This window comes from Hetaerina americana, unplaced genomic scaffold, assembly GCF_022747635.1.
Source record: "Hetaerina americana unplaced genomic scaffold, ioHetAmer1.1.p SCAF_4, whole genome shotgun sequence".
NCBI lineage: Eukaryota > Metazoa > Arthropoda > Insecta > Odonata > Calopterygidae > Hetaerina > Hetaerina americana.
Window position 1 is genome coordinate 25,807,718 of NW_027286985.1, and position 13,939 is coordinate 25,821,656.

At 36.1% G+C, this 13,939-nt stretch overlaps 1 protein-coding gene across 2 annotated transcripts; it reads right to left on the reverse strand.

Moving 5' to 3' along the window:
• Positions 1–1,922: 1,922 nt before the first annotated feature.
• On the reverse strand, positions 1,923–13,009 carry LOC139692043 (DDB1- and CUL4-associated factor 17-like). 2 transcript variants are annotated; one of them, XM_071590057.1, is made up of 8 exons: positions 11,320–13,008; positions 10,964–11,083; positions 8,915–9,159; positions 7,460–7,579; positions 6,083–6,292; positions 3,940–4,070; positions 3,624–3,870; positions 1,923–2,390 (listed from the first exon to the last, which is right to left on the reverse strand). In XM_071590057.1, exons 1-8 carry the CDS (start codon positions 11,534–11,536, stop codon positions 2,157–2,159), a joined length of 1,524 nt encoding a protein of 507 aa, XP_071446158.1. In that variant the 5' UTR covers positions 11,537–13,008; the 3' UTR covers positions 1,923–2,156. The 2 variants fall into 2 exon arrangements, with proteins under 2 accessions (XP_071446158.1, XP_071446159.1); XM_071590058.1 differs by lacking the exon at positions 6,083–6,292 and having other exon boundaries at positions 11,320–13,009.
• Between the last annotated feature and the right edge of the window lie 930 nt (positions 13,010–13,939).

Sequence of the window (13,939 nt, forward strand, 5' to 3'; positions counted from 1 at the left end):
AGTGGAAAAGAAATTTTATCACCTGACTACCCTTGACAATGGAGAGGAAGCAGCATCACAACCAAGGGCATGGGGGATCGAGTTGGTGCGGGGGCTATCGTACTGGCTTCCCACCGAGGGCCTGGGTTCAAATCCCGGCGGTGTTGAATATATTTCAGAGGTATCTCGATCCCTACTTGAGGTGCTTTGTGGAGGGCACTTTGAGTGAGTATGTCGTCCATCGGATGTGACGTTAAGCTGCGGACCCCTTGGCACCTTTCGTAAAGAGTAGGCTAATGCCGATGCCGGGTTTCTCTCCACCCTTCATCCTTTCCTATCCATCCCCTATGGCACAAATGACCTCAGCTGTCGGTCGCCTCCCCTAAATACTACTACCAAGGGCGTGAGTCACCATTCCATGCCTTGCGGGGACCTCCGAAAGTATACCCAGGATTCTCAACAAACATAACGTGGTGACCAGGTTCAACAACGAGACCAAAATAAACAGCCTCTTGGATGGACCAAAAGACAACATCCCTAAGGAGTTTTCAGAAGGCATATACCCAGTGCCATGCTCCTGCGGCAGATCTGACATCAGAGAAACCTACAGATCACTCATAACAAGGACTAAAGAAAATCGCAGGGCGACGGAAAAGAAACAATTTAACTGATCAGCCATTGCCGAGCATGCTTGGAGTGGGCCGGGACATTGCATCAATTTTGAGGGGGCAAAAGTAATTGCGAAGGACAAACGCCATTTCTCCACAAGGCACTTGAAATCCTATAAAGACCACAAAATATCAACAGGGACAGTGGATATCCATTAAACAGTGCGTTTCAAAGGACTATCCAATCAGAGCACAGTACTTGACTACCAGCCATATATAAGGCATACAAGAAAGCTTCGAAAAATACCTTTGACTTGGAGACACAGGCAGTATGGCCAGCAAAACTGTTGTCACCCAAAGACAACCAACACAGAAACGCCGCAGAAACCTTCCTCCAAATCAGGTATGACAATGTTGCCGATGCATTAAAATTGGTGGTATTATAGTTTTTATGTGTGAAAAAATACTTTTATTCACACATTTATTTATTCAATAGGTTTGAGAAGGTTTTTGAATGTACAATTAAAATGCATTGTTGTTTGATAGGGTAATTTCCCTGGACATTTATTGCTTTCCCTGAATAAATGAGGCACCAATGATAAAAATGAAGCCATTCCACTCAAAGACTTTTTTTTTAGAATTTATTGAAAATGGGAAAATGTTTCTTTGGTAGACATGGTAGGAAACTGACAATGGCGGGAGGTAGACTGTATGACATCGCAGGGCTGAAAACTTCCATATGGTGCTAAGTTTCAGCCTCTAAATTCAGTAAAATATACGACAATATATAGATAGATATGATCTTTACAGAGTGAAATGACACCTTATTTATTTAACACAAGGTGTTGTATTGCTTTGATTTTTCAAGGAAAGCTATTTTGAAAATACAATCATAGTTTATCATACCCAATCCATAATCCAATGTTTAAGTTTTCCTCAGTTTTAATCATATGCTGTTATGCATTTGACATTCTCAGTATTTTTCCACCAACCATTTCACACCATTTTTCTACTGACCATGTTCTCTGTCATGTAATTGACCAACAGAACAATAAAGTATTATTATAATTATTAAGTTAGAGTTAACAAATTATTTAAACCAAACCTTCACTCGGAAAAAACTGGTTTTCTGCAAGAGTTGTGACATTGAATGTTAAATGATGTGCTCGGCAGTGGTAGAATTAATGTTTGCTAGAAGTCCAGATTCAAGGTCTTAATATTATCCTAAATTAAATAAAATTGCAATGTACTTTTTCCTTTTACTTATGCACTTTGCTTTTGATTGTGGAAAAGTTCAATTACACAATTCAGATTTGAATGCACTCGTAGATACTTGATTTTTTGATTGAATGGTGTAGGAGATGTAGTGCAACAGGCCCTACTTTGTGATGGTCTGTATCAACTAAACAGGAATCTTATTGTAGTTAACATCACTCATTATTTTTCTCAAGAAGAACATCTTGAACTGTGATGATATCATGAAAACAGAAGAATCCACAATGGACACATTTTTCAATTGAGTCCACATTCTAAATTCTGGGGACAGCAAATATCATGAATGCACACAATTCAGAAATTCATGATGGCTTTATTTTTTATATTTTCATAAAATGCTTGTTCACTATCTTCCAACAAGAAAACATACATTGTGCTTTTCATATTTTCATACTTTTTTGTGGTCACTATTAGTAATGGTCCATCAATTTCAAATGCATATTGGCAGTCATAAACCATTGGCCACGAACAATCTGGCAAGTCACGTGCTCCAATGATTTCTCCAGATGAGGAATCAGTATAGATGACCTAAAATAAGGTGTTATCAGATAGCAACATAAATATGTACATTCATACATGAATATTCAAGATGGTGTATTCACATAATTTCAAATGAAATAGAAATACCTCATATATGTATCAAGATTTTCAAAAATGTGCTAGTCTGTCATTGACAAAAGAAACTCAAAATTCAGAATAAGTGGTCGTCAAACAGCTAAACAATTATAGCAAGAAGGGTTATATGAAACCAGGCGTGAAATAAAAAGGAAGAATGCTATACTATGAAATATAAAGGAAGAATGTTGCTCTTTTTTGGAGTGGTATGAGGGCAAGACAAATCCACCTGTTCGGCAGTATCAATTCCATCACTTTTTCTGATATTTTTTTTCATTGTAGCCTTTCTTTCTCCAGTGTTCAATCTTGAGTCAGTGATTTCCCAAATGATAGCAGCATATTCAATGTGGGGACATATGAGAAATTTTAATCCCTATATCCCTCACAGAAATGTACAAGTTAGTGGCTATGCTTCTAAAAAGTGCCTTTAAAGGTTTCTTAATGGCAATGCACTCATGAATTTTCCCCAAGTTGGATACCATTGCTTGAGAAGGTTTAGATGTGGCATTTAGCTTATTAATTTATTTCCCAAGACTGAAAATGCATTCATTTAAATTGAATATTTTGCAACCTAAGATATAAATAACTTCCCCAGGTTCCCCTGATGAATTAATCTTTAAAGGGAATATTTCGAAACCTATTTTAAGAAGAGATCAAGTTAATACACACACACAGTAAAATCCCTGAACATGGGTATAAAACTTATTTTTTAAATATGAATTCACAAATAGAAAAGGCTGTACTCATTCTAGCAGTCAGAAGTAGAAGTTTTTGAGATAATGTGGACCATTATACTAGGCATTTAAGTGGCTGGTCTCATGTGTAGAGCTTTCAGTTTCTAGACAGGAGGTCTTGATGATGTCTCTGATTGCAATCATGTACTTTTCTAGGAAAACAGCACAAGAAAAGGAATTGGCTTGCCTACCCTGAATTCATGAATTTCATATACAATAGGGCTAGTACCAGAGAGGACTTGATTGTCACCAATCAAAACAAACTTTGTGTTGAAGATTGTGGAGTTCAGGGAGAGGGAATGAGCTAGAAAAAAATTATGGGTTACTTCCATTTTAAGAAATAGGGAAGGGCACAGAAACATTTAAATGAATCAGTATCATTGACTATTGATGAGTAAGCAACTATTTTTACCTCTAGAGTTGGTCCTTCAAACAGAACAGCCTGCTTCACTCTCAGTATAGCAAAAATGTCAAGTTCATCTTCATAATCAAATAACATTAAAGACATTACATCATTAATATAATTGTTCTGAGACAATTTTCTGCCATATGAACTTCTTTTAGGCCTTGAATTTTCTTCTCTAATTTGCTGCTCAAATGCATTGAGAGAGAAGAAAGTTTCCAGTTTTGGATATGGGCCTCGTGTAATTTTATAGATCCTGAAAGAAAGTATTTTTTTAAAGAGAAGGATTTAATTGATTAATGATCATAGGATGAATATCTCTTACAAGATTTTTGATGAAGAAGCATGTACTATCTTCAGTGATTCATCTGGATGGAACACTATGACATCTGGTTCAACTTCATTTGATTCTTCTAAAACGCCTTCCACTGCTTGCTTATTCTTTAAACTAAATACCTAATAGTTTGAAGAAAAACTTAAAAATTAAATCATACTGAAATCTGTTTAAATAGCCTCTTCCACTAATCAGCCACTGTTTTCCAGGACAAAACATATTTCCCATAAAAATGATGTAAATTTTCCTTCCTTTCAGCAGATATCAACAGCCATTCCATTTTATGTCAGCAGTCACAACTCCCTTCATCAACAAAAACTTTAGTGTTATGGTTTCAAAAATTTATTCACAAGAGAGGCCATTCTCATCACATGGTCAATACCAAGTGTACCTGAAGGGTGTTTTTTTTTAATTTTGCTAGAAAATTACAGGGAAAATGAACTTCAAGTTTCTATGTCAGTCTAAAAAAATCCAATTTTCTTAATGTGAAATGGTAGAGAACCTGAGGTTGTCATCAGCCCGGCAGGAAAGAACCACATGGCCACCCTAGCAGAATACTGAGTGTAGCAACCATCTAGGTACTTCTATTAATTCTTGATACACTGATTTGCAAAAATTGCGCATCTTAAGTTATAGCAGTTGGATCTGGATATACCACAGTGTATCTACTGATTCACAATAATCATATATAATGATATAACAGAAAAGGCATCTGACCCCAGAATCATTATCAAGGAAGAAATAAAACACTATCAAGGAAGGCTACCACAATTGCCTCAGCCTAATAAATCCCATGTTTTTTATGATGGACAGTAGAGAGAAAATAAGTCCAGGCAACTAAGGGACTCAGCCCAATCAGCCATGTTTTGAGCCCAGCAGTGGGAGAGGCAAGGTGTTAGTGGTCGTCATCTCACAACACCCTTGCAAAGCAAAACTGACTGAGGCAGCGCAGAAGGGAAGGACTGAATTAGTTAGAATAAGAACTTTTTCATTCCACATCTAACAGCCGAGCTTCAACAGATTCAAAAAGTATTCAACTTGTTTATTTTACAAAATGAACATAGCTTCGCATTAAATGATGTAACTCCCATCCCACGTCCCATATCTTCAATTCATTTACAGCAGTAATTCCACCCTAATCATATTTCAGTGTGAGATTCAACTCCTAGTTTACATGCCTAGGAGAACAGCTAACATTGAGGATTGCAGGAGCAAGTGGCTCATGAAACTAACCTTCATAACCGTGGGTGAAGACATAAAATACACCTTTTAGTGATACTAACTGCTATGGAAAAAGAATATGAAATACAACTTATGAAAATCTTCCATTTTGAAAAAAGATGCAGACACACTAGGTCAGGAGAAAATAAACCACAAAAGGACTGTAGTAGAAATAAGGGATTTCAGTGATTAACTTGAAAAAAGACCAAAAGCAAAAAGTGGCTTGTTCCAAAGCCTGTGATAATATTCCCACAATTAAATATAGCTTGATGGGACCTAAATTTTCAAATTTACATATGGGATTATATGGCCGTTTTTTAGTAATATATTCAAAGAATAATGATAATAAAACTAAAATTAGGAGGACACTAGCTCTTGAAGAAGTTTCAAAAATGGTGGGTGAAGAAAAACTTTGCAATGACCATTAAGAAATGACCCCTTGAAGCAAATAGTTACAGAGACAATACAGAAAACTATTTTGCACAATACAGAGGATCTCTTTGGATACAAGAATTCAGTATCATTGGATTGCGTGCATTGCTTGACAAAGAGCACATTCATCGGTGGTTGTGGCCTGTATCACAAAATAAAAATTTATCTCCAATGCTGCAAGCTTCATATCTTGTGAAAACATCGATACAAAGAGGTACTCATTCTGTTTTAGATGCTGCAGATTTTGATACAGCTAACGTTGGCTGGAAGTTAAAGAAATGGCGAGCAAAAAAAAAAAAGAAACAGCTTGTAATCAATTCTATCTGCCAAAGAACATGGCTCCACAAATCAGGACGACAATAAAAAAACTAAGGCCATCAATACAAAAAATAAGAGCTACAAATAAATGTAGTCAGCATCCTAAAATTGTCAGTCTTTGGAAAAAAATTTTGCACACCAATTATCTTCATATTTCATTTACCTGGAATTTTCCAGCTGTGGGACAAGTGATGTAATGCCATGGATGACCGCCAATTTGGAGGCTATGGCCAGCACTTTTCATTTCAAGTAAGACTGGTGGAGTGCCAGTTATCAGCACATTTACCGGTAAACCAAGAGGATATTTGCCAACACAGCAAGCCAAATTGTTTTCATTCAATGTCTCTCCCAATTTATAAGAACGTACTAAGAACTAAAAATAAAGAATACATTTATAATTATTACATACATCCTTTTGGAATGGCCATTTAAATATATTTAACCTTAATCTTTGAACAGTTTCCTACACAAACATTTCAATTCCATATTAAACATGATTAAAAGAACAACTTAAAACTCCAGCTTCAAAAGACTTCCAACATTCATAAAGTGGAATCTTCATGGTACACAATGTCCTAATAATAGATACCAGAATTTTCTCATCATTTCTAACTGACACAGTACCAGATCCATCTTACCTGACTGCAGACAACAGGGTCCTTATTCTAACAAAGGGAGAATGGCCTGATGAAAGGCTGTCTACCCAAAAAGAGAATGTTATGAATGGCTAGCATGTCTTTTATACTCTGACTCGTTTTACAATATCAGCCCCATACATTTTCAATTATAGTTACTATGGCTGCTATTTCGATAATTTACGATAGTGAAGTGGTGACCACTATTGCCATACTTGCATGGAATCATTTCAGTTTCTTTCAGAATTGAGTTGCAAATTTAGACCAAAGAAAGGGATAGAGTTAGCTGTAATATTGCTTTGGTTCATAGAGATTGACAATGTTTTTACACAATGATAGGCTTCTTTCTTTGGCAAAATGGCCCAGATGCAGATATATTAGTCATAAGGTCATTGGAACCTAAATTATGCATTAATATTTTTAAATCCATAACATGGGAGTATGATGCCAAATTTTTAAAATGAGACACTTGGTCCTTTTTTGGATTTTCTACATGAGAATTTATGGCCTAAGAACAGTCTTGTATGGTACCACTGAAACAAAGTTCTCGTAGTAAAATTGGATAAGCAGATCTAATATTACAGCACATATGATTCTTCTTTTGCAATTACACAATATCCAATCACCCAAAACCACACATTTTGCACAAAATAACCAACTCTTACATCATACATTTGATGAATGTAATCAGATACCACAGCTTATTTACATTAACCTATTGAACTTTCCTATTTCTGAGAGGAAAGGCATGGCTGGAAAAGATTATGTTTGTGATGGCAAGTGCAGAATGGATAATTGAAGCTAGAATTTAGCAATGAGTAGATATTTCTATTGCTCTAAAATAAGAACACTATAGTAATATAAAAAATATGTCACCTTCTTTCAGATAATGCTCATTTACATACCTTAGAAAGGATATCTTTAAGGCTGTACAACTTAATGGTCTTGTTTGAATGAAGTACCAGTAGTGTCCCTTGAGAGATTTCAGTTTTCAAAGCAGTTTTCCCAAAAACAGATTTTTTTACCTGAAAAATCAAACCACAAATAAAATACTGCACACCTCACTTCATCATATTTGAGTAGATTTTTAGCTCCCTAATATATTAATATGACATACATGAATACATATTTTTTGTAGGTAAAAATAACATATTTAAGAAATCTCATTAAGTGCCATGAAACATCAGATTTAAAAACCTTTCAGGCAGGCTGATAATCCAAGTATAAACTGAAATTTCAGTTTATATTTAATTTATACATGGGTGTTTTCAATGAACTCAAAATTATAACAAACAGTAAGACCTCATAGATACTACCAGGTAATTGCAAGAGCAAAATCTTAGAAAAATAATTATGCCATCACTTATCATATTCTTCTCACTGAATCAAATAAAGCATTCACAAAAATGATAGCCCAGATGACTAAAACATTTGAGTACCAACAAGGACAGAGGAATTTAATTTTTCAATCAGCCATTGCAGAAATCATTATTGGGTCAACTTGAGGAGTAATGTGTTAAATTGTGTGAAAAAGAAATCAATGAAATTCTCAAGGAATAGAAAAGCTAAGTTTTAAGTGAAGAAAATAAAGCAATTAAAAGTAAGAAGGTACAAATAGAGCAGGTGGAAACATTTTTTCTCCCACAAGTTAAGCAGTGACCTTTGTGCTTATCACAATTTTCTCTTTATACATTTTTAGGAATACCAAGAAAAGTATTAGTTTTGAAGGAAAGATGTGCATTATAAATAATGTTCAGCCTGTCTCACTTTCCTATATCTCCCAACACATTTCAATACATGAAAATAAAGGTCGCTCTAACATTTTTTGAGTGCTACCCTATATGTGTATGTAGATAGTTAAAAACTGCCATTTTTCTTTTATCATTTGCCATTTAGAGTGGTGACAATTTTAGTTTTACATGACTCACAGATTTGGTTTATTGGGATTTTTCAAAGCCAATGTTAATAACTAAGATCTGTTTTGTGCAAAGTTCTCAAAAAAAACCACCATTTTTTTTAATTTTGCCCTATCATCTTTTCCATGAATATTTTTGCTAATGTTTCCCATCATGAAACTGCAAAGTTCATTACAGTGAATGAAAAACGCGGACACATTAGGGTATTAATTCATCCCTTCCTCATTCCCCCCCTCATTAATGGAAAAATGCATAACTAAACAGTTATTTTGAACTACACACAAATAAGGGCAGCAAAACACAAAAAAATCAAATCAATCATTTATAAATTGCTCAAGCAACCACTGTTTGGCCACTAGAAATGGACTAAGCTAATACATAAATAATCAACCATTTCCATGCACCTCAAAGGAATTATTCAATTAGTTGTGCAACAGTCCTTACCTCCAAAAATCCAGAAAATTCTAGATGAGGAAAAGAAAATAAGATAATTGCCGACAATACATCTTCATTGGGTTTGGCATAAATTTTAGACTTTAGGTATAAACATCCAACTTCTCTATCTTCTATTATTTCCACAAACTTGTACTTTGGTGACAAGTAAACTTCTTCCAATAGATATCCAGTTCTTAAGTCTCTTCGCAATAAATAACCATTTCTCTGGAGTAAAAATATAGAAGCCCGATGACCTAAGAAGGAAGTTCATTCTTTAAGTCCATGCAATTATTTAAATTGGATACCAAATATCAACAGCTTTTCTATGACAAAATTGATTTATATGTTCCCACCCTTCTGGCTTGAAAAGTAATGATACACCAAAATTATCAAATAGGATTTGATTGATAAAATCTTAAAAACTAGGCAGCTTTACTAAATAGCTTCATTCTATTTCACATCATGCTCTAATTGCATTGGCTACAGCTGTCTGCTCTAAGCCCACCAAAACAAACAGATACATCTCAGAGATGTACTTGAGATATCTCAAATTCTTTTTAAAATGTCCCGGAAACATTTGTACATACACCTCTATGAAATATTAGTGATATTTCAGAGGGGTTGATATGCTTGGAAATGGGGCCTCATTTTGAGACCACTCTCACTCACTTTATTAATTACTCTCTTGAAATCTAGGAAACAGACAAATACATCCTGATTGTATTCAGTGTTTTTTTCTATTCCTGACCTCATGACTGCAATGGCATCATGCGTGCCTCTCCCCTTCCTGAACCCCAACTGATCATCTCCTAGGTAATCATTTGCCCTGCTCTACATCCTCTTATTAATGATCCTCAGGATCGCTTTAGTTGGGGGCAAAATCAAACTTATTGTTTTTTAGTCCTCACATATTGCTGCCTTTCTATTTTTTTTAATTGGAACGAACACGTATCTCATTAAGTCTTCCAGCTAAATCCCTCCCTCATAGATACTATGAATTAGGTCATTAAAACTTTTTCCCACAGTTTCTTAGACGTTTAAATTGTTCCGTGGGAATGTCTACCCCCACAGCCTTCCTTAATTTCAATTCCCGTAATGCCCTTTCTACCTCAGTATCCAGTAAACCTGGATCTAAGTTATCCTCATCTACGTAATAATATTTCTCTATGTCTAACCTTGCAGGCCAAATACCTATCCCATACAGTTCCTCTATAAATTCCTTCCAACTCTCTTGGATCTTCCCTGGTTGAAATAATGTTTTTTTTGAATTGTCTGATTGTTTGAAACAATTTTCCCTTCTCACTTCCTGTCAGGGTTTTAACCTTACTGCATAGAATGCCAATTCCACCCTTACTCTGCAAACTTTCCATATCTTTGCACTACATCTTCCACCACACTTCTTTTGCTCCTTTTGTTTCCCACATTAATTTATTATTTAACCCTTTATACTTCATTCTACCTAACTCCGTACTTGTATTCTTCCATTCCCTTTATTTTAGGTTTTTGTTATGATTAATCTCTGTCTCATGCAGAAACCTATTTCTTCCTCCCAGCGGTCATTCTTTGTTCCTACACAGTAGTCCCCCACCTCTCTACCATCTCTTCCTTCGTCTACTGGTATGTGCCAATCTCCCATCATTATCATATGTTTCCCTCCAGGAACACCCGCAATTATGTCCTCTAACTGATCATATACCCTATCGACTACTTCCTCCCTATAATTATCTGTACTACAGGGAGACAGAAATCCCTTTCTGTCTCCTCGTATCCTTTCATTCCTAATCCCTTAGGCACTCTAACCACCTTTATGTGATAATATTTACCCCTCTTAATCAGCTCTCTTTCCCACACCTTGATTCAAGATTGGTAAATAGACACCAAATATTTTATCCCCAGTCTTCCTCCCACCACTGCAGCTATCAGTACAGCTGGCTAGTCTTTTCTCAGGTACCAGGAAAAAATGTTAAGTCCGTAAATTCACCATCAAAGTTTGTTTCATTTGTATTTTTCTGTGCTCTTAGGTACGCAATATACATTATATATTTTCCAAAATCTTACCTTTGTTCGAATATATTCGGTGAGTGCTCTCTTGCCATACTTCAACATCATAACACTGACTTAATGGAACTGAGTACGCTGTCTTGCCACCTCTCCAATCAAAAGCATGGTGACATTTCACTGAAATAAAATAATATTAATGTTAAATTCAGTTGGGAATATTTATATAATATTGGACAGGCAAGTCTATCCGATGCAGCACTTCTGAATCCAGTATGTCATTCATAATCGCGAACACCTAAGTACATATTGTGAAACGTTGAGACTGATTTCTGCCGAAGTCAAGTTCAAATTAAAGCCATAAACAAAGCAATGTTCATTAATATCTTCAGGATAACAGACCATAAAAAAATTACTTCTCCTATTCCGCGGGGCAGAATTAAAAATTAAGCCAGTTCCAGCTTCATAAGAAACCTTTCCTTCTCTCTTAGAAAACACATGCATTCCTCGGTATTGTCTATTCGGACTTAAAACCAATTTCTTCAGCATGCATTGTTTATGCCTGTAGCTACTCCTCCTCCCAATACCAATTTCTAACTGAAATCTCTCCTGGATAATCGATTTACACTTCATCGTTCATAAGTCAGAGGAATCTTTCACGAAAACTACCAGTGATATTATAATATTGCTTTAACTTGAATTGTGCTGTCTTGAGCATTTACTTCACGAAGAGCTCGGCGATGATAAGGGGGGTGCTGATGCTTTAAATTAACACATCCAAATAATTTAGCCACAGGCAATTTTATGTAATGTCCACTAACACACCACGAATAATCGTTTAAAGGACCAAATGAAAAGTAATAACTGTTGTGAAAGTCGATTTCATACAATATGAATAACATGGCATCCTGTTTTAAGTACACAGCACACAAATGGCACACATAAATATTATTCTATTTTCGCGGGGTTGTTTTTCTAACACTTGCGCATCTGTAGTATCATTTCTTTCACTATTTTGACTTTCAGACTTGTCGTTTGATATACTTACTGTTAGATGTCTCTGTAGTTACTTGGCAAAGAAGATTTGAATGGTAAACACATGTTGAAAATATGTATTACTGTAATTAATTAATTAAAAATTTTCCTGTCATAGTTACCAATTAAACTGCTTTTTGATTGAGAAAGTATAGATGAGAATTTTCTATTTCCGACCGGTGGAAGCATCTCGTTAGCGTTCTATGGAAGCGAAGGCAATGGACGATGATATTCTATTAATTTTGGTACCCTGTAAGCCAATGCTATGGCTGACGGCAGGGGATGAATACACCAAATTAAGTTTGACCCGGAAATGACCCTAACGCGGTCGGACAATCTTATTCTGATCCCTTGTCGTTCGTGGAAAAAATGACATCTTAAATCTATATGTTATACACTTCATCTCCCTGATTTAATGGACATGACTCTCCTACCGTAGTGCGGTGGGGGTAATAATACATTTGCAAGATCACTGCTGAAGAGACGTCCTTCCAATTTATGCTAGAGATTTAATCTCTAATGAGACCTATCCGTGGCCCCAGCATAGCTGCTCTAATATTTTGGATACGCTACTGAGTGTACCACAACAACGTTTCACAAATCTAGTTCCTCTACGCCGTACACGAGACCATTCGGCAATTTATCCAACTTCTTAAGGATCCCATTTACTAGCCGCATATTCTAAATCAGGCCGAACCAGCGAAAGATAACATTTCTCTTTTATCTTTCCATCCCATTTACCCAGTACTCTCCTAATAAATCCTAACTTTTTGTTAGCTTGTCCACAAATTCCCCTAATGTGTTTCACCCAGAAGTGAGTGAAGGTAACGCCTAGGCACTTAATCGAATCTGCACCTTCCATTTCGGTGTCCCCGAAGCAGTAGGCGTTCGGGAGGGAATTGCTCTTTTTCCAAAAATTCATCACTATGTACTTCTTTAAGTTAAATTCTAATGGCCAAGTGTCGCACCAGCGTTAAGGTCATCTGATAAAGCTACCGTGTCCTCGCGATCACGGATATCGCAGGAACTTAAGCCAGACCTCATAGTAAATATAGACAAAAATGTTAGAGAAGGATGCAACATTTTAAAATTAATTCAGAAGTTTAAAGAAATTTGTCTCTTCAAATGGAAGGCCTGTGTGCCTTCAAAGAACTTTGAAAAATTCGACAACAGTCACTTCAGTGACATTTTCATATAATGTGGATGCAATTGCAAGAATTTCATAGTGAAAAATATCTGCTTATACCAGAATTCGAGCCCTATGCTGAAAAGAAAATGGTTTAGCAAGTTAAGCTGCTCAGGCGTCCTCTATCTTTTAACTCTGAAGCACTTAAATGGACCAAAATATACTAAAAAAATTATCGTCCATATAATTTCGCCAAGGATTCATAGTCATGGAGATTGTGATGGTTTGGAGACTAATGCGCTGGCTTCACACCCCTGTGGGAACCCCGTGTTAGAATCCTGCGAGTGGCAGGGTTTGTCGGAGGTTACCCGATCCTCCCTTGTGGTGGTATGTGCAGAGCTCTGAAGGTGGAGTAAGCTGTCCGTTGGATCAGGAATTGAGTTATGGGCCCCATGATTGCTGATGCTGGGTCATAAGGAAATGGTGATTTTATGTAACATCTTTAATTCTTCCATAAATAGCTGTTTGCCTTTCTTCCAATCATCCCTAAACTCTCCACAGCGTTTATACACTGTGCTCAAGGTCATCTCAGAATGCACACCAATTGAATTTCTGTGGGTTTAGGATGAAAATTATGCCAATTTTCGTTGCTTTTAAGGGCTTTAATTGTGTCGATGGAATAGCCCATTCTGGCACAGTGAAATGACGGAACAATAGCGCATTGGAATTGTTAAACTCGCGCATCTTTCGAACAATACACGAGAAATCTTCTCTCTCTTTCATTGGAAGAATATTTTATTGCATCATGTTATGAGAATATTATTTCCAAAAAGGATACAATATATCTATCACGGGCAGTATTTACTGATAGGTAA

Coding starts and splice junctions, on each gene's coding strand:
- LOC139692043 (XM_071590057.1), bottom strand. CDS start 11,536: ATGAAGTGTAAATCGATTATCCAGGAGAGATTTCAGTTAGAAATTGGT. Junction 9,160..10,963: donor CCGAATATATTCGAACAAAG/GTAAGATTTTGG, acceptor CTTCCTTCTTAG/GTCATCGGGCTTCTATATTT. Junction 2,391..3,623: donor TTGAAGGACCAACTCTAGAG/GTAAAAATAGTT, acceptor ACCTTATTTTAG/GTCATCTATACTGATTCCTC.